This window comes from Hemiscyllium ocellatum, chromosome 25, assembly GCF_020745735.1.
Source record: "Hemiscyllium ocellatum isolate sHemOce1 chromosome 25, sHemOce1.pat.X.cur, whole genome shotgun sequence".
NCBI classification, from domain to species: Eukaryota; Metazoa; Chordata; class Chondrichthyes; order Orectolobiformes; family Hemiscylliidae; genus Hemiscyllium; species Hemiscyllium ocellatum.
Window position 1 is genome coordinate 14745338 of NC_083425.1, and position 22016 is coordinate 14767353.

A 22016-nucleotide genomic window follows, 5' to 3' on the forward strand; every position below is an offset into this window, starting at 1 on the left:
TAAACCAAAGAAAGTCAGTATATGAATTATCAAAAAACATATGGTGGCTAAACTTACTTTCCCTTTTTGATGGTGTTTCTTCCCAAAAGAGCATCTAGGACTGGTTCCACCGTCTCACTGATGTTTTCAAGTAATAAAGTGTCTCCATTGGCTACAGCATGTTCAATTTTATCAAGGTAACTGTATGCCCAATAATTAATGACAAAATATTAAATTCTTACGTAGCTTTAACACTTAGTTTAATAATAAGTGGCCTGTAAATTAGATCATATCAGAACTGGAGCTATTTCACACATACCAATGCAGGCCCATGGGAAACTGCTGTCAGCACTAATGCTAGCCCTTGACACAATTCAACAGTCTAGAAAACACTGTGCTCAACCTGTTCTCAAGGTACTGAGGTATGGAACATAAATTGTTGTCCATAGAGCTAGGAGAAACATTCCTATGTTTGTAGTTGCTCAATAAGATGATTAACAATACATTTACTTTACCAGTGGTTAACTGAACAGTCTCTATATCGACCACATTATCAGGACTACCATCTGGGCAGAAAATGTCCGATTAGTTAGCTAAAAATGTTTGCGAAATATGGGGTCTGTGATGGGACAGACTAAAACAAAAGAGGGGATTTATTTAGTTGCTGGATGCCTAAGACTACAAAAGTTTCATTCTGAATTCTAAAGATACTTTACCAAAATAGAAGGCAGTTTTCATGGCAGAATGAACATTTGCTGCCAATTATAAAATCATTATGATGAGAAGAAGATTGATCAGGCCAGTGTCTCTGCATGGCACATTGGACTGTTAGAGACTTGCATAATTCAACTGCTAGGCCAACAATTCTTAGTGTTGTTTATAGTTTGTAAAAAAACTAACACTAAGTTTATATCAATCTAAAAAACTAAGAAAGATTAGATAGACCACACAATGGAAACGCTGTATCATCCAAACTCTCCTCCCCATAGCTATTCACAATCAAGCTTAGTATTATATCAAGAAATGACATTTTATTGATAGTCTGTAAATTTGGATAGATTACTTCTCTAAATATATAGCCTCAAATCTATTGAGGTTGAAATCCCTATTTCTGACAAAATCAGACAAAAATTATTGAATAGGGTTTCACTGAGTTCTTTTATGTTTTGGGTTTGACTTCTGTTAAAGGATTCTTCACAATAAACACAGGCAGCATTGTGAATCTGCAGAAGCTATGTCCTCTTTCTACAACAAAAGCTGCTGTATTATAATAAGTAAACAGAATTAAAAGTCCCAAAGCCACTTTGAAAAGCTACAGAAGTAAATGGTGGCAGGTAAGCGGGTGAGGTGTACGGAGTTGGTAGTTGAACAAGGAAGGAATGTGACAGATTGATAGCAGGATAATAGGCAAGTGGGTGAGGGGGTGAGGTAAGGAAGGATGTTTGGCTGGGTGTCAGGAGGGGTTTTGGGTTGGGTTCTGGGATCGAGGTTGGATTGGGTGCCAGGTTGGGGGTGTGTGTCACTGTGAGAAATTGGTGATCAGAAGTAAAGTCACCACAAGTTCAAACAAGGTTTTAATTCTCTAACGTTACCTGGATCATTATTCAAGTGAGTCTTTTAAAGTGCCTTTTAAAGTCTGTGACTCTGTATCGAACTTGAAGGCACTTTCTGAGGGTTCTACACACCGGGTTGTTGCCCATCAGAGTTTAAACTTCCAGACCTGTTCACAGGCTATCACTGGGACTTCCGAAGGGTCTCAATATACATTAGCTAGGGTATGTCCTCTGGAAATTAAAAGGTCTGAACTATTTTGCTGGATGGATCCGATTCCAGACTATCCCATTTAGAACTAGCCTGGAGTTGGTGCAGTCTGACACCTGTTCAAGTAATGCAGCTCAGGAGTGCCATTTTGATGAAGTCCACCCTTCAAATCAGCCACTGATATTTAAAGCTGTACCTCTGGTGTAAAAAGGCACAGCTATGAATAATCATGAGAAGAGGCTCTTTACTCTTGATAAAAACCAGCTGAGAAGTTCTTTATAACATTCCATTATATCATCCAGTGCAACAGAACCAGAGAATACAATATATAATGCTGAATGAAATAGAGGAGGTAAATTCAAGACAACGCTTTTATGATGGCAGCTGTGTACAGGTTTGGCATTGTAAATGGAAAAGTCAGAACAATTTCATTCCAGGGATTGTGGTATTAGTTGTATTACGTTGCCATTAAAAGCAGCTGAGGACCTATTGGTTGACTTAACAAACAGAAAATTCCTTAGTGGGAAGATGGGAATGTTGGTATTCTGAGAGAATAGTGTCACATGAATTGAAGGTCTTTCCCGCAACTAAAACTATCTTAGAAAGAAAAGTAATTATGCAGAAATTTGCTAATGTATTCAAATTAAATATATTAAATATCAGAAATTTCAATTTTAACCAAATGTACAAACCCTCTTTGTCCAAGTCGTATGATTTTCAAATCATCTCCATACTTCCTTTTAATCCATTTGATACCTTGCAGTTGTGCATCAATAATTAGAGGCCAACGTTCTGTGTTACAGAGGATTGTAGCATTTTCAGATGATGTCCGATCACTAGGCAAACCCTGATTATTCCAGGCAGCAATGTCAACATCATCAGTCAGAAGGGAAAGTGGGTCTAAGTTTTCAGTTATTGGAATTGGAACCTAAATTAATTACATAAAAAGTGTGCATCTTAAAATCTGATTGAAACGTGTATTAACAGTAATTATAAATTGCAATTTTATGCTTTACATCAAGTTTTAAAGTTGAGAGAATAATCTGACGTAATATGATTGCTAAAAATGTTCTGGATTATTGTGTTTTATTGTATTTAGATAATTTTCTCTTTTTTGACAATAAATCACAGCTATCTTCTCAGACCTCAATGTCAGTTAGTGAAGGAGATGTAGACATGTAGAAGTAAGTGAATATATAGCCATTGGTAGAGTGTTGGGCAGGAGTGAATCTGGGTGTCTTCAACATGGAGTTGTGTTGTTGTGTCACCATAGTCCTACCAGACCATAGGGGTTGTTCTCTTATTGGGGAGAAGCGACTGGTGGTGATTTAACCTGAAGACCTCCAGATCTCAGGCAAGGGAAGGGGAAGGTCGAGAAGGAGAGTCCTTCATGGTAACCTCAAACCGGTGATGGGAATTGAACCCACGCTGTTGGCATTACACTGCTCTATAAACTAATGATCTGGCCAACTGAGGTATACTGATTCCCTCAACATGGAATAAGAATCCTTCCATAACATCAAGTCAAACATGGGGAGGGAAACCTGTTCTGGATTACCATCCTTTCTCACCAGATGACACATTGCTTCTTCATGTTGAAGAAGAAACATTAAGGATACCAAAGGCATGGAAAGTAATTTCGATGGGGATCTTCAATGTAGACTCAGCTGCAGTCCTTATTATTACTTTAATCCAAACATGGACTGATGAGCTGAACTCAGTTGGTACAATGAAAATGACTGCACTTAACATCTGTGAAAGAAGGTGTGAAATTTTTATGATTAATTTTTGGAGTTTCGATTTTGAATTGGTGGCATGTGGGTTCTGATCTCTATGTATGAAGGGCTTTAATGATTAACTTGTCTGTCTTCCTCAAGTGATTTTTTTTAAAAAGAGAAAGGCAGTGTTCCTGGAATGATAGTGGGAATTTATTTGTATTGTAAGAAGTTTACAATCAAACAGAATAAATATTGAAAAACATCATCTTGCTTTCAGTTTAGAACAATCAGGATTTTCTTTTACTTGGGTGGATGATCTTATGGAGTGGGAACCTTTTGGTTTAAGTTTGCAGAAGTCCTGGTTAGTTGTGAAAGCAGTTTCTCCAGGAAAAATGACTTAATTCAGAAGGTGTGAAATAAGTTAAATCAGTGTAAGGGTTTGTTTAAAAAACTGCAGACCAGTATCTGTTTTGAAACCTTGAAGGTGTTATTTAAAGCTAATGAAGTTTAGGCTTAGTTGTGTGACTAATTGAAAAAGGTCCACCAAATTCTCAACTGGGAATTGAAAGAAATAGTCAAGCCAAACTTATAGCTGTGATAGGAAGAATAATTTGGTACTTGAAGACTATAAAGTGATGGTTTTAGGATAGTTGGGATTATATTTTTTGCTTTAAATTTCAAAATTTCAAATTGTGATCTACATAAATAGTTTGGTTTATTCTATTCTACCTTCATGTCTTTTGGGTAATAAACTTTGTTTTTTAAAACCAAATCTGAAGCATTAGGATCGTAGAATTATACAGCACAGAAAAGGTGCTTAGAACATCAAGACTGTCCCACCAAGATTACATTAAATATACAGTAGTCCCACTTTTCAGCATTAGGCCCATAGCGTTGAAAGTTATGACATTTCAAGTACTCCTCTGCGAGGCTTTAAGCAAAACAGACTTTTTTCTCACAACACAGTCAAAATGTAAATGAAAATTTATTGCTATAACTTTAATTCCATTGAAATATTTAATAAAATAATCTATTATCCAACTATTAATCATCAACTCTTCCAATATAGCAGCATCCCATAAATGCACCCTTGGCAAAGCCATGTTCAGCAAAACAGATTTTCATCATGTGCTATCTCCCTTTCAGTCCAGCAGAAAGGAACAGCACAAGATACAACCTAGCAGCAGAGAGAGAACTCAAGCTTTTTACTGCAGCAGAGAGAGAGAGAGAAAAAAAGAGAGAACTTTATCAATCAGCTTCAATAGCCAACTCTAAACCTCAACTGAAAGCAAAACTAAAATGCTGGGTCTGTGCAAGCCTAACTCCATCCACTCAAGCTTCTTTTATCTAATTTTCAAAAAAAAACACATTCAGGGAGTTCAAAGTGGTTTACCCACTGTTTATGAAGCAGATATTCTAGCAACACCTCTCTGCAAGAGAAACAGCACAGAACAAATATCTCTTAAAAGCACAGTAATGTCTCATATTTCTTTTCCATTCTCCTGCTCTCTCTCAATACCTTGTTTCTAAAAATCTTTTTTGTTCATAAATATATTCAGTGACTTTGTCTCCACACCCTTATGCGGTAGAGACTTCTGAAGATTCACCATCCTCTGTGTGAAGAAGTTACTTCTTATCCCTCCATCCAGTCAGTCCATCCCTGTCAAAACTTTATAAGTTTCAGTAAGATTCCTCTAATTCTTCTTAGTTCCAGTTAATACAAGCATAATCTACCCAATCTTTCTTAATATGACAATATTACCATGCTAATATTAAATCTGTTTAATCTTTGCCGAATCACCTCATGGCAAGAATTTTTTTCTTGGATAAGGAAACCAAACCTGTACATAATATTACACATATAATCTCACCAAGGCCCTATATAGCTATAGTAAGGCATCCTTGCTGCTGTATACAAACTGTTTTTCAATAAAGTCTAACATACCATTTATCTTCCAAATTGCTTGCTGCATCTGCATGCTGTTTTCAGTGACTGATATTAAGGACACTGAGCTCCCTTCATACATCAACATTTTCAAATCTATCACCATTTAAATTAAATTCTGTTTTGTTTTCCCTGTTAAGTGAATAACTTTACACTTATCCATGTCAAACTGTACCTACCATGCATTTGCTCAATCAGTAATTTACCTAAATTGCCTTGAAGAATTTTTACATCCTCCTCACCACTTATAATCTCACCTAGTTTTGTGACATAAACAAACCTGGAAATATCACATTGGATTCTATCATCTAAATCTTTTCTGAACTATAAGTAGCTGGGATTGAAACACTGAATCCTATACATTTGCCTAACACTACAGAATATAAAATATAATACAACTGCTGAAAGTTGTAGAAAACCTTTGAATTCAGAGGACGTAGGTTGTCTTGTGAAGATTTTTTAAATTCCAGATGCACTATATAATCTAACATGACAAATTATTTGACCTTGTGAAGAGCAATTGAACCATCAAAGGATATTTGACTTCACTTGAAGAGGATAAAGAGGCAATTCATCTGCTGAAATAATGTTGGACTTTACTGGTCTTGGTCTGCTGTTTCAATAAGGATACCTTTTTGGTCAGGAACCTAATTTCCTGACAGGTGAGCTTAACTATTGCTCACTGGGTTTTGGATCCAGTGCATTAAGAGGATGCAAGACCTCAAGAGGGCATATTAGATAAAATCCAACATTTTCATATGTCGAGCTCCACATGCATGGTATTTGAGAATGCTCGTAAAGTTATTCTTCAGCCTTCAAAATTGCAGTTTGACCCATTGCTCTTTTGCTTGTTCTTTACATTGCTAACTATAATTCACTAGAGGAGAAAGTGAGGTCTGCAGATGCTGGAGATCAGAGCTGAAAGTGTGTTGCTGGAAAAGCGCAGCAGGTCAGGCAGCATCCAAGGAACAGGAAATTCGATGTTTCGGGCACAAGCCTGATGAAGGGCTTGTGCCCGAAATGTCGAATTTCCTGTTCCTTAACTATAATTCACTGTCAGCTTGTAATCCTATTTCATTCATGCCTCAGTCACTCTTCACAAATGTTGTTGTTTCCTCTTTCCAAAACAGTACAATCTGCTTCAACTCTCAGTAGAACATGCGAGCACCCAATCTAGTGAGATACATAATTTGGGGTAGGTGTGTGGTCGAAGAGTGTGGTGCTAAAAAAGCATAGCACAGGCAGCATCCAAGCAGCAGGAGAGTCGACATTTCGGCCATAAGCTCTTCATCAGGAATGAAGGGGTGGCCCAAGGGGGCTGATAGATAAATGTGAGGGGGAATGAGGCGGTGGGGAGTGGGGGGGGGGGGGGGGGGGGGAGAGTGGGAGGTAGCTGAGAATGCAAAGTTAGGTCGGAGAGGAAGGTGGAGCAGATAGGTTGGAAGAAAGATGGACTGGTAGGACAGTTCAAGAGAGCAGTGCCAAGTTGGAAGGTTGGATCTGGGATAAGATAGGGAGGGGATGGGGGGGGGGGTGTGGGAATTGGAACCAGGTGAAATCTACATTAATCTCAAGTGGTTGGAGGGTCCCAAGGTGGAAGATGAGGTGTTCTTTCTCCAGGCATCAGGTGGCAAGACTTTAGCAGTGGAGGAGGGCCCAGGACTTGAGTGTCCTTGGTGGAGTGGGAGGGGGAGTTAAAGTGTTCACCCCACAGGGCAGTGGGTCATTTAGTGTGTGTGTCCCAGAGATCTTCCCAGGATCAATGTTGAATCAAACCGGGGTCCCTGGTGCTATGAGGCAGCAGTGTTTAACCACTATGCCATCGTGCTGCCTAAATTGTTTTGAAAGGTATGATGATGGTGCTTGTCATGGCTTAATGGAAATTGGCATTGAATAATCATGCTTGTTTGAAAAGCAGATGAGGCACAATGGGCGAAATGGCCTCCTGCTATGGTGTAGTAATTCTGTGATTTTGTGCTGCTTGTATTGCAGCTGCTGCTGGAGGTTTATTTGGTGGAATCACTTCTCCTCATTCCAAAGAGAAGCAGCATAAGTTGTTCCCATGCCATGGTGAAGGCTGGAAGGAAGGTAATGCAACTAAAAAATGAGTAAAATTCCTTCCAAAAGGTCAGAATCACTTGCTGCCATGACCAAATGTGGAGTGCATTTACAATGCTCTTTTTAACTGTCTAGGTCAGATGAAACAAATATCATTAATTCTTTTTAGCGTGCATCTGTCTTATTCTTTAAGGAAAATATGGTACGATTTAAAATGAAGGAACAAGTTAGAAAACTTTTTTGAATGCATGAGGAATACTATTACATGCTAAACCCAAGCAAAATAATGAAGTGAAACATTAAAAGCTCAAAACACAGGTATAAATTTTAAGAGTATCTAGTACAAAGGAAGAATGTACAATATGGAGTTTAAAAGTTTTTAAGGTCTTGAATTGTGAGAGTCGGCACTGACACCATACCATGGCTGATTAGTTGATGTATCATGTCATTAGCTGTAGCTCCTAGTGAGGATGTGTTTCTCCCACTTCCAAGAAGTTGACAAAACAGGAAGACAAACAGCAAGCCTCTTTTCTGCTGAATGGATTCATTTTCTTTCTCTGCTCTATCCAAAAGCTGTTTGCCTGAAATGCAGATCACTTGTGTATTCCCATGTCTGGTGTCACTGTTTAGTTCAAGCTCAATAATGTGTGTAGGTCATCCCAAAATATGAAACATGCAGAAAGATGTAAATCAAAAATTGAAATTTCTTCACATCAGACTGAGTTTCAGCACTTTTCAACAAAATTTGAGCTTAGATTCTCTCTGTTAATCTTGTATTGGTTTCATGAGCTTAGTTCAACCTCATCAAGTGATCACTGCAACCATCTTAAATCAGTGTGTTCTCATTTATCAGAAAAAAATATTTTGCTTGTGATGATATTATGGCTTTAAGATGTGCACTTTGTCCTCGTTTTGTTTTTGAAGACAGGTTTTGAGGCAGAGGTGTAGAGCTGTCTATTTGAATCCAACAAAGTAATCAGCTTTGGAGGCCTTGGGTACTTTTTAAAAGTTGGAATAATAGGAGCAGCCTGAACGGCTGGGGTCAAGCACCCCCAGAGCCAGGATTCTTAGTTTTAATCTTTGACTAGCAATTGTTGGGGTCTTGAAGTTGGGTTTGGAAGCTGACGTACATCTCTCCCTGCTTCTCTCTCTTTCAGAGTTTTCTTTTGATGTTTTTTCCTCCTGAACTGGAGAATTGCCGAAGAGACAATCTATTTTACTGAATTTGCCTTTGCCAAGGGTGTATTTATGAGATAGTGCTATGTTGGAACAGTGCTATTGCTTGAATATAGCATTCATGAATCCAGACTGAGCTGAGGAGGTTCTGCAGATTTTTCCAGATTTCTACGGAGGTGGATTGAAATGAAGTAGGCACCTATGGTACTCCTGTTAGTTGTGTGCTGCTATCAGCTGAGGAACAGGTTAGCTCCTAGAAGGGGAAGAGCTGAAATTCTTTGTGAGGAAGGCAGAGTTTTGAAGAATCTTGCTCCTGAGATTGACAATGTATTTGCTGTGCGAATTGTTGAACCAAGTCATATGATTTATCTTAGCTGACTCTGTCTAAGTTATAGCTTTTAACCAGTAACAATTTTCTTGTTAATTCATCTTTAACTTATGTTTCTTTTGGATGATAAGGTACAGGTAGCTACCTAAAATGATGCTTAAGGTTTGCTTTATCTTACATTTTTACAGTAAAAATTTCTCTAGTTTTAAATGGTGGAATCTTGAGGCTTCATTCATTCAACAAGTGGGATTTAAAAAAACAACTACTTGTCTCTATTCACATTATAGCAGATTATATCCAGATTTACCTAATAGAACCAGGGAAAGTGACCACTTGATTTCAGTCCCTCCCTGCATAAAAACAGAAAAGGTTGGGATAATGTCAGAATAATTTCAATTTCAGAGGGTTTAACTCCCATTAGAGAACACATGCAAATCTTTCTCCCTCCATCCTCCTTTCAGATTCTTTCATTTCACCTGGAGGCTGCTGGTTACCTTTCATTTTTCATCAAACCAGTCACCCAGTTTTGTGTTAGTTTTTCCACATTTAAATCTCTCACTGCTGAATTCTTCCAACTGGTTTGAGGCCTTCCTTGTCTTATCCTTCCTGTCAGTTCCACATCCATTCCTCATCACGTGTCTATCGCCTTACTAATATATGGCTATTGTGATGAGATGTGCCTTTAAAAGGAATTTGTTCTGTTTTGATTCCCTTGCAAGCATGTATTGTAAACCTGACACCAAACTGTCTGCTCTGTGCACAGCAGTGTGGATAGATTTGCTTTCTTTTAAAAAAAAAGTAGACAACAGAAGCATGAGTGGGTGGAGTCAAACTCGCACAGACCCAGGATTTCCAGGTTTTGCTTTTAGTTGGTGTAGCTGGGAATTTGGAGAAAGTTACAGCTTTCTCTGTTGCTGCTGCAAAAGCTTGTGTTCTCTCTTCACTGCTGGGTTCGTGTCTATCTGTTTTCCTTTCTATTTGCCTTTGCCAAGGATATTTATACGATGCTGATATATTGGAACAGTTAAGGTGTAGTAGTTAAAATGTATATTATTTTGTTAAATATTATGAGTTACAGTTAAGCCAATTATTTTTATGTTTGTATTTTGTCTTTGTTTTAACTGTAGTGTAAGAATAAAGTGTGTTTTACTTAAAACTTCATAGCTTGAACAATTGAAATGCATCTGAAATGCAATACCTTACATTTGCCTTTAAATATGAAAAAGTTAGGGTCTAGGTCATCTCCTTAATATATTTTAAGTAGGTTGGTCTGATTCATAGCACTATAACATTTCAATCTCTTCTTGATTCACTTTGATCAATATTTCTATAGTCTTCTCTGATCCTATGTAGTTGTTACTGATCCTGCCCTTTCTCATCACTCCACGCATCCATCTCAGCATCCACATCACATTAGTATCCAATCATTGTTCCTGTCGTCTTGATGTATGCTAGGTTTCTGCACAATAAAGTAAGGTCAGACTCATAAATATCTTGCAGATTCTCTTTTTTGGGTTCAATGATATTTTTCTTTCACATCACACTCCAGTACACTTCTATTAATTACTTGAAATAGAGCTAACTCCTTGTTTAATTTCCAGTTCTATACTTCATCTTCCATCAGTATCAACCTAAGATACTCAAATCACTTATTTCACCACGAACTGTGCAACCTCAAGCTGATTTTCATCCTTAAGGTTAAATTGGCAGTCCATACTCTGGGTCTTTCAGCAACTGATGTTGAAATCTTCCAGTGCTTTTTCCAGTTCTTCAGATTGGTTCTATTCATATCATCCCCCCCCACACCGATCATTGACCATAGCATTTTTGGTCTGTATTGTTCAGTTGGAAGACCCAATAACAATTCAGAAGAAGAATGATTTGGAGATGCTGGTGTTGCACTGGGGTGTACAAAGTTAAAAACGATGCAACACCAGGTTATAGTCCCACAAGTTTAATTGGAAGCGCTAGTTTTTGGAGTGCTGCTCCTTCATCAAGTGATAATGGTTGCCAATATTTGGTGGAATCCAGCTTTAGTTGTGAAATCTCCACTTTCACCACATTGCTCCTTCCTCTTTCTGGCACTTATTATACATTTCCGGTCATAGTTGACTGCATTTCTTAGGGACTCCTTACCTTCAAGCACTTCTCCAGACTTGTGCCCTATGCATCCAGTCTTAAGCCTTCTAGAGATTTATTAATACAATCTCCACGTTTCATTGACCTTTCTGACAATTATGTAATTTTTGTCTCAAAATGAGAAAGACATTATGATTCCATGCATGAATCTGAACAGACCTTCGTGGATTTCCACTATTCTCCTCAGTCTCTTGTCCATTATTCTCTTCCTTACCATGAAGGTATGAGGTAGGAAATTAATTCTTTGATAGCCTTGAAAAATTCCCACAATTTCAGAGAGAGAATGGTCAAATTATAGAACAGGGCTCCCAAGGGAGATGCTGGAAGCAATTATTTATCACTTCATTCAAGATTAATGTCGTTGGGAAATAATACTGGGATACAGTGAGTAATTTTCAGATGTAAAACCTAGAGCCAACTTGAAAGGAACAGGTTTCTTTTAGATGTATGGTTCCCAATGATTTTCTTTGTTAGATAATAGATAGAGATTTATTGCTATAATCAGCCAACAACTATTATTGTTATATCTCTTAGGTATCAGTGTGTCGAAGCTGGTCCATTCTCAAAATTACTGTGCCTTGAGTTTTTTTCAGAGAGTGGGTAATTGGCTAGACTCCAAGTAGGCTGGGTTTGAAAGGTTTATTCGGGCCCAATTTGTTTATCCCTAACAGATGGTGCCTCTAGTCTAAGGCTTTCATGTCTTTAAAAATAAAAGGAGTAAAGTAACCAACTTTCTAGCTGTGCAGATCAGTTTGATTTGGGGATTAGCTGAGTCAGGATCACAGTTGAAACTGGACGGTCTGTCCCTTCTTCTATGTTCTGATTTCGTAACCTGCAAACTTTTTGTGTCATTTTTACTCTTTGTGCTAAGGGGTTTGTTTATTGGGACTATTGCAAGTATTTTGCAACAGCATCATTAAGTCAGGATAGCCTGTCGGGTTTGGATAGGATAAGTTATTTGGGTATTCTATTTTCGGTTCATTATCTTTCATTCCATAATTTTGTAAATAAATTCTCTTTGTTTAAAACTCGGCAGTCTGACCAGCTTATTCACTCCAGGGATATCCACTATACACTTACCTGAAAAACTTGCGAAGTTATGATCTGGGCTACCTGCTTAAAAATGTTTTGAGGGGGTCAGGCTTGGTCCAGAACAGCCAGAATGATAGAATATAAATGAGATGGACTATGGCCTTTATTCTTCAAGCGGTTCTTATGTCCTGTAACAAGTTTCAAAGTATAAAAATCTAATTGCAAACTTGTATGTTTTATTTCATGATCAGGTCCAAACTATCCAAGTTTTCAGGGTTATGTTTAGCATACTAAGGAAAAACATTAAGATCGAGTGCTTTTTTCAAGGAGAATCGGGTAAATATAGTAATGAGAATCCGAACACCTGTTTTATTCCCCTCGAAGAAATTGAGGGAAGTTCATATAGGGAAGCAAGTACTGGTCGGTTTTGCGCAGATCTTAGATTATAGCAATTACCATAATTATTTACCTAACGGAACCAAGTGAAAATATTCACTTAATTTCAATACAACCCTGCAGAAACCCAGAGAAGGGGGAGATAATGTCAACAAAAATGCATCATGGTAAGCAGTCCATGTCAAAAAGACGGGTAGTTTTTATTTCTTAAAGGTGATGTGGAGTAATATCTGATCCTGATACTTTTCTGCTCCATTGTTGCCTGCTCGTAATCTTCCAATGACACGTAGGCAAGACACTAATCCAGCAGCATGCTAACCAAAGGAAGTCGAGTATCAGGAAATGAGTTGATGCAAGAGAAGATGTTTGAAAGTCTTCATTGCAAGCAGTCAGAATTATTTGCAGTACCTCATAGGTTAGCAATCCTAGTGAAAGAAGAATACCAGCAAATCCCATCCCATTACTCAAGCATTAACATATCTTAAATACCATTGCACCTTTACATTCACAGTGCAAATTAAACCCCCAGATCAAACCTTTTGCTCTGTAGCACATTAGTCTGTTGCTATAGGTGTTGATTTAGGAGAAAAATAGAAAACATTATTTCCAAATTCCTTTCTAACTCTCCCTCACCACATTTCAAAATCAATCAGCATTCTTCCATCATCATGGGGTTAGCTCCTGACCTGATAGCATCCTGAGAGTACTCCCTGGGACCAAAGTGGTTCAAGAAAGTCTCTACCACCTTCTCATGAGCAGCTAGGAATAGTAATAAATAAATGCCAGACTTGGCACTAAATGCTTAAATAAATAAATGGCATAATATTTTATTGGTGAGACTTCAATGTTAGTTCCAATATAATTGAACCATCACTATTAGAACACTTTGATTAATAATATAAATTTGAGCATCTGACAGTTAACTTCATTTTCAAGCCAAAATAGGAAGAAGGCTAATATTCATCAATACATTCTCTTAAGTTGATGTTCATATTTTCTTAAAAAAATTAAAAATCTCACTTCTAATTGTTGCAGAAAAGGCATCCAGTGGTCATTCAAAAGTTCATTTCTGTATTTTTTTGTGAAGTATCCAAGATATGAAACAAAAGCTGTAACAAGGAGCACGTCTCCACACAGTGTTTTTTCCTGCTCCTTGAACTTGGCTATTGAGTCACCCCAGCGTATTTTCTCTGAAACCAAACCTCCAACAAGTCTGTAAGAAAATTGTTACTTTTTAATGTAAATATCTTATGTTTTTTCCTATTTGTCCAGTTTGTACATTGCACAATTATAAACTAGGACAAAGTGTAGGAAGATGATTTGTTCACAGACTTTAACAGTGACATTCTAAATTGTGGTCTAGCAGGTGTGCAAGTGAGATGCTAGGGTAATTTACCCTGTTTTTCTGTGAAAGTAACCCAAAAGGTCAAAGCTGCTGTTTCAAAATTCCTCTTAGCTTAATTACTGCCTACAAATAAGGAGTGGAAGTTTGCATTTCACCATTTAGAAGAAATGACAGTAATTTTGTTGCCCTAAACCAACTAATTATTTTTGATGTGTATTAGCTGACTTGAATTTTCCTTTCACAAAAGCAGATAAAGCTGAAAATGCCTATATTGAAGGGACCCTTAGACCTGGAATTGTAACCTGTATTTACCTTAGTAGCCAAGCATTGACATTCATCATGATTGCACAAGAAAATCCCAATGAAATTCAGTGTACTATCCAATAATAAGCCTAATGGTGTACACATATACAGTCCAGGAAATGGTGAAAAGATCGCCTTCTCAGGGTGTGTCTCTGCTGTAGACTAATAGATCAAGTTACTCTTGCTTATTTGAACTATAAAGAAAAAGATATTAAAGCGACTAATGCATACTGGTCCAATTTATCTTCCATAAGTTCCAAACGGCCAGTACATTCATTTCCAATTTTTACTGGTTTCTCCCTCTGGTTTTAACATTTTAAAAATATTTAAACATAGGTGTAAGTGTTTAAAATGATTAAAATAATTTAAAAGTTTTAGAAGTTCAATACAACCTAATACCATTTAAAAACAGTGTTGTTAGAACACCAGCCTGAACAGTGACTGATTTATTGATCTCTTTTCCGAAGACATCAGTGGGGTTTAACTTTGCCGAGAGTGGAACATGCTCTTAGATCTTTGAAATTAGTTTGCCATGCTATAGCTTAGAGCGAGCTGATACATGAGAACAAGATATTCATGGATTTATTTTGAGCAATTAGCAATATTTTTGTATGTCCGCTTGTATAGCAGTAATGTGAGACTTCATTTATGTTTCATTGAAGGAACAGCTTCTTTGACAATCCAGATGTTTTTGTATGTTTGCAGTTTAGCTCTGGAGAGTGCAGCTTATTGCTCAGAGATGAGAGTACTACATTGGGTCAAGGTGACATGATAATTTGTTTCAAAAATCTTAAAAGGTCTTAACCAATGACATTGCACCATAGTATGTGAACAGTTGATCTTTCTTCTGAACATATTTTTTTCTTATAAATCTAAGAGGTCAGTGCTAAATTATTGAAAATAAACCAGATTTTATGATCAAAGCAGCATACCCTTAAATGGAGGTGAGGATCTGTAAGCGTTAAAAACTGCACAATTTTTCAGACAGTTTGGCACTGTAGGAATTGGAAATATGGAGCAAACTATAGGTATACTGCTGGAGCAGTGTAAATATTTTGTTCACTTGAATTAATTGGCCAAAACCTATTAATACTTATGATGTTGTAGAGTCCTTCATGAACTTAACTCCCTAAAGTATTGTGCATGGCACAGAAACACCAAGAGCCTACAATGTTTTCGAAGTCCTAAAATTCAGTATTAATAGGCTGATAATCATTAAATGTGAATATGCTCACCCATATTTAAAATGACCAATTGAAGTAATACTTGAACAACATTACAACTGTACAAAGGGCCAAGGACCCAGTGTGTTTGTCAAACTCAATTTTTCATCCACCACCCTTAGTATCACTAGAATTTTTTTCCAAGTTCAGTAACAGCTCAATAACGTAATGAAATATAACCCAAAGACAAATTATACATCTAAAAATTGTGAAAGATCTGCTCATTTGATTCTATTTATTCAAGTCCAAATTTACCTATTTGCAAGGGAAATTGTCCTATTGGTGTTATCAGCTTCTTGCTGACATTTGAGTTTTTCCGATGTGGCTTTTTCAAATTCAGCTGTCAATTTTGCTAAATTATCATCAAGTTCCTAAAAAATTAATATTGATAAGTTGTTAGAGAAAAAGATTGTAATCTAGAAACCCCTGTTTGTAATAATGTTTAATATTCCTGTTATTTTAAATTTTTAACATATTTAAGATAAAACAAAGATAGTGATTAGCTAATAATCATATTCTAATATGACTACTGTAATATTAGGCGTGTGTGACATTAAGACAATACAATACAGCATTCTCTTTATCATTTTCATGTCAGAAATATTAACACCCATCTAAATGAAAAGTAACAAATAGATTGTATTATAAATCATTAAATTTAAAAGATAATAGCCAAAATAATATTTATGCTTATGCACTTAGATAACAATATATTATGACTACTATATTTTCCATCATTGTTGCAGTTAAGTTTACACTTATATATCACTATTATTATGCAGGGTGCTTCAAAAAGGATTGCAGGTGCCAGATTAGAAATTAATGGAAATTTGAAGAATGTTACTAAGTTCTGAAGAGACATTCTAAGAGAGAAAAGAATGTGAAAGTATGCAGGATCACACCAAAGTGAGAAAGGAAAGATTAAGGATCCATTTTCAGAACTGCAAAGTTAGTAGAGGTGTACTATTTCCCCTGAAATTAAAAAATCAAATTTAGCCTTTAATTTATAAATTCAAAGATTCTAATGCCTAACTTTGGCATGGATTTGGGACTTAATAGATTTGACGACTGCCTGCTCAGGTTGAGTCCAGCCTGTTCCACTACTAAATTGGCATACATTTTATTTTATGGCCATTTTAGGTCCACAGAAAACAGGTGCAACACATACACATTTCTGTCCCAAAGAATTGTTGGGTGAAAAAGCATGTCAAATAAGAGTCCCTAAAAGCATCGGAAATTGTCAGTGATTTACCAGAGTATGAGGTATTATCTGATACACAGCAAACATTTGTCCAGTGTAGACTAGGATTGGAAAGCCTTGTAAATAGGAATGCGTACTTTGAAATCAATACACTTGGTCCAATGGAATTTTGTGTTATTTACGGCAATGCTGAGAAACATTTAGTATAGGACAAGATGTAATGGTACAGGGAGGACGAGCCATTTGGATGCAAATCTGGCTCAAAGTTAGGAGACAGAGGGAGGCGGTGGAGGGTTGCTTTTTGGACTGGAAGCTTGTGACTAGCACTGTGTCAATAGGATCAGTGCTGAGTCCACTGCCTTTTGTCATGAATATAAATGATTTGGGCGTGAACACAGGAGGTATGGTTAGTAAGTTTGCAGATGACGCCAAACATTTGTGGTGTAGTGAACAGCAAAGAAGGTTACTTCAAAGTACAATAAGAGCTTGATCAGATGGGCTATTGGGCCAAGGAGTGGCAGAGGAGTTTAATTTAGATAAATGTGAGGTGGTGCATTTTAGAAAGGCAAATCAGGGAGGACTTATACACTTAATAGTAAGATCCTGGGGAGTATTGTCAAACAAAGAGACCTTGGAGTGCTGGTTCACAGTTCCTTGAAAGTGGAGTCATGGGTAGACCGGATAGTGAAGAATACATATCGTATACTTGCCTTTATTGGTCAATGCATTGAGTATCGGAGTTGGAAGGTCATGTTGTACTGTGCAGGACATTGCTGGGCCACTTTTGGAATACTGCATTCCATTCTGGTCTCCCTGCTACAGGAAGGATGTTGTGAAATTTGAAAGGATTCAGAAAAGATTTACAAGGGTGTTGCCAAGGTTACAGGGTTTGAGATATAAGAAGAGGCTGAAGAGGCTGGGGCTATTTTCACAGGAGCATGAGAAGCAGAGGGGTGACCTTATAGAAGTTTATAAAATCATGAATTGCATGGATAGGGACTTTTCTCCGGAGTAGGGGTGTTCAAAACTAGAGGAAATAGGTTTAATGTGAGAGGAGAAAGATTTAAAAGAGGTTGAAGAGCAACTTTTTCACGCAGGGGGTCATGCATGTCTGGAATGAGCTACCGGGGATGTGGTGAAGGCTGGTACAATTATAACATTTGAAAGGCACCTGGATGGGTATATGAATAGGAAGGGTTTAGAGGGATGTGGGCCACTTGCTAGAGAGTAGGACTAAATTAACTTATGATACCTGTATGGCATGGATGAGGTGGACCAAGGGGTCTGTAGGGATTTTATAAAAATTGGCAGCACGGTGGCTCAGTGGTTAGCACTGCTGCCTCCCAGTGCCAGGGACTCATGTTTGATTCCAATCTCAGACAACTGTCTGTGTGGAGGTTGCACATTCTCCCTGTGTCTGTGTGGGTTTCCTCTGGGTGCTCCGGTTTCCTCCCACAATCCAAACATGTGCAGGTTAGGTGAAATGGCCATCCTAAATTGCCCATAGTGTTCAGGAATGTGTAGGTTACATGCATTAGTCAAGAGTGGATTACTCTTCAGAAGGGATATGTTGGGCTGAAGGGCCTGTTTCCATTCTGTAGGGATTCTATGATTCTAAAATATATAGTCTATTTCCATGCTACAGCTCTATGAATCTATGACTAAGGGTCAGGACAGCAAGTTTCAAGTCCAATCTGCTCCAGAAGTGTATCTGAACAGGGTTGATTGGAAATGACTACAGCTAGTAAAGTGTATCAAATTCTTGGCCCTTCAGACTCCAAGTATTATTTTATGATCTGTTGTGACTTAATTATGTCCCAACCCGATGCCAAGAGACCTAACTTCAAGTCCCACCTGTTCCAGCGATATTTAAACACATCACTGAACAGGTTGATTAGACAATGTCCATCATAGTATAATTGTTTTTGTGTAAGATAGAATTAAGATTTAAAAGTCATTCAGAAATAGCTTGAATCACAATAATCATTTATGGCCCACTTGGAGATGATATATTGTCATGAAGTTGAAGGTGTGCACTGACCTTTAAGAGAGAGTGAATGTTGTTTTGCACTGAGAGCTTACAAGCACCTGTCATATGAATAACTAGCAGTCTCAGAGTGTACTGGAAAATTGAAAATATGTAATATTTGGCTGTGAAATGAATACCTGAATTGGCTGCTGTTTTGACAACAATTTGAATTTAACCAATCAGTTCAAATTATGCCCCAGGATACTAAAACCCAATTGAGTTTGAATTTATTGTTTTGCCAATCTCGAACCAATAAGATGATCAAATGTTGGGGGTTTAAAAAAGCAGGGATTTTAAAAGTCAGACAGAGTAACTGCCATTGAAAGAGAGAGAGAGACAAAAGATTGAAACACTCTCTATCAAAGGTACGTTTTCATATAAAAAATATTCTCAGTAACAGAAAGTAGAAGGCCCAGAGAGATCCTTCAGCCAGAACAGGCAGACACCAACGATGACAGCTGCTGTTTGGTTTTGAAATTAAATTGATGTAACTTTAATAAGAGTTTTATTGGAACAGTATATTGTCATAGTGTTGGAGGCAAATAATAAACAGGAAAGAGAAAGAGGGTCTTAGAGTTGTGAACAGTTGTAGTTAAGTGTTCAGTTTTAGAGTTAAAGAATAAATTGGTATTATTTTCTTTAAACAGTGGAATTTTGGAATTCTCTGTCACTCATATTTTAACAGATTATGAGGTGAGATGAGCTTTTCTGGGTGTTTGATTTCATTAACAGAAGGGTTCTCTGCCAAGTTGTAGCAAAATTTAAGGCATAAATGTAATTTGACAAATACACAACTTTTCAAATACATTATTCTCTATTATGCATATTAAAAATTCTTAATAATGTTTAAAATAACTATTGAAATTTGTACATTATTTGACATGCACACTCACATTTATCATACGTGTGATACCAGCAAGTTTCTCCTGTGCAGCTGCCAGTTCAGCATTGGCCTGTGCCAGAGCTATCCTCTTGGGTTCCACTTCACAAAAGACCTCATAAAATTTGACAATATTTATGCACCATGAACACAGACCAGCTGCAGCAATGGATTTAGTACGAATAAAATCAGGATCAAACATTGCATTATCAAGAATTGGCCTGAAACCAATGATGTAAGCAAGTAAATTTTATATCAATGTTGTTGAAATGTTAATAATTCATTTAAAGAAAGCTGTCCTTAAAAAATGTAATCACATACATGAGAACCATGATGGAAAACAAATGGAAATATAATATAACTCACTAAGTACTACAGAGGAGCTCAAACACTGAAGTAATCAATCAAATAAAAGTTCATGTAAGACAAAAGCTGCAAATAATTTTGGGAAAATCTTCATTTTGTGCTAAATTATCTAAGATACAATCAAAATGTCTTTAGAAGCATTCGATCTTCAATAAAACAATACTGGTAATAATCATTTGCGAATGCATCCAGAGATTTCTGGGAGGATAAAATGGTTCACCAAAGAATGGTTAAGGAAGGTTTGATAAATATTTTTCACAGACAAATCTACAATGACTCTGAGTAGAGAGTAAAGTTAAATGAGGAGCAAATATCCAAAAAGAGACACATATGGTTGGCAGAGGCCCTCTGGTAAATTGCAAGGGTTTGGGGTAAAGGTTGGTTAAGGATATGCAGTGGTGAAGTGGATTGGTTGTTTGTTAAGGTGATGGTGGTGATGACGTTTTAGCTCTTCCATACTCAAGGACATTGCAATTTAGACTTTCAATGCTGTTTTAGTTGCTGCCTAAGGGGAAAATGGAAGTCAGGTTGCTTATTAGGTTCTCAAGACAGAATGAGGGAAACAGAAACTCAAGAATTTCAAGTTTAAAGAAGACAGTGACTTAATTTTTATTTGAATAGATTTTAGTATTATTCATGGATGTCATGGAATAGAGTAGAGCAAACTTGCTTGTGGACATGATTTACATTTAATTTAAACTCACCATGGCAGACTTTACTATGGCTGTTATAGTGACTCCAAAAGAAATAATTTCCATGAATTCTTGGGAGATCCAGATGTCTGAAATTTGGAGCAAGACAAACTTTTATTTTCATAGGGATCTAAAGGTGCTAGAAGCCAGGAGGGTTTAAGAGGAAGGTTTATTTCTGGGAGGATGGCAGGAGAAGCTGTCCATATAGAATAATTGGTGTGAACATTGCTGATGCTGCCTGTCACAGAAGTATGATGAAAAAAACTAGGATCCAATGCAGGAAAATGTTCAGCAACTTGATAGCTTTAGCAAGATAAACACAATCCCCAACAGGCTGCTGAATATCCACCATGCAGTAGGCGTACCTGAGGAGCCTTAGAGTGCAACAATGTGGGAGGCCACTTTTGACTTTCTACCAGCCTCCACCACTTCCTTTGGCAGCTTATTCCATGCACACACCACCCTCTGCATGAAAAGTTGCCCCTTAGGTCCCTTTTAAATCTTTCCCCTCTTGTCTTGAACCTATGCTCTACTTTAGGCTTCCCTACCCTGGCGATTCACCTTATCCATGTCCCTCGTGATTTTATAAACTTCTGTAAGGTCACCACTCAGCTTCTGATGTTCCAGAAAATAGTCCCAGCCCATTCAGCTTTTCCATATAGCTTAACATATCCAACCCTGGCAATCCTTTCAAGTTCCATAACATATTTTCTATAACAGAGACACCAGAATTAAATGTAGTATTCCAAAAGTGGCCTAACCAATGAACTGCACAGCTGCAACATGACCTCCCAACTCCTATACTCAATGCATTAACCAATAAAGGTGAGTGTACTAAGCACCTTCTTCACTCCCCTGTCGACCTGTGACTCCACTTTCAAGGAAGATGAACCTGCACCCAAGGTCACTTTGTTTGGCAACATTCCCCAGGACCTTATCAATAAATGGGTGAAAGTGAGGACTGCAGCTGCTGGAGATTAGAGTTGAGAGTGTGGTGCCTGAAAAGCACAACAGGTCAGGCAGCATGCGAGGAACAGGAGAATCGACGTTTCGGGCAACAACCCTTACCATTAACTGTACAGATCTTGCCCTAATTTGCCCTATCAAAGTCCACATCTCATAATTATCTAAATGAAACTCCATCTGATACTCCTTGGCCAAAGTTGCCCATCTGATCAGGGTCCCATTGTACTCTTCTTCACTGTCCACTACATCACCAATCTTGGTGTTATTTCAAAGTTACTAACCAAACCTCCAGGATGCATATCTAAATCGTTTATGTAAATGTCAAAAAGCAGTGGACCCAGCGCTGATTCTTGCAGCACACTGATGGTCAGAGGCCTCCAATCCAAAAGCAACCCTCCATCACTGCCCTCTCTTGTACCTTAAAGCCAAGTGTGTGTGCAAATGGCTAGTTCTCCCTATATTGCACATGATCTAGCCTT

At 37.6% G+C, this 22016-nt stretch overlaps 1 protein-coding gene across 1 annotated transcript in view; it reads right to left on the reverse strand.

The window, feature by feature from the left end:
* LOC132827952 (dynein axonemal heavy chain 17-like) overlaps positions 1-22016 on the reverse strand; it is a 443350-nt gene that overhangs the window by 51359 nt on the left and 369975 nt on the right. The window contains exons 60-64 of the mRNA XM_060844799.1: positions 19527-19734; positions 15659-15774; positions 13553-13745; positions 2433-2668; positions 58-180 (exon numbers count right to left, since the gene is read on the reverse strand). Coding sequence (XP_060700782.1) covers positions 58-180; positions 2433-2668; positions 13553-13745; positions 15659-15774; positions 19527-19734 — 876 coding nt within the window. The remainder of the gene's footprint in view (positions 1-57; positions 181-2432; positions 2669-13552; positions 13746-15658; positions 15775-19526; positions 19735-22016) is intronic.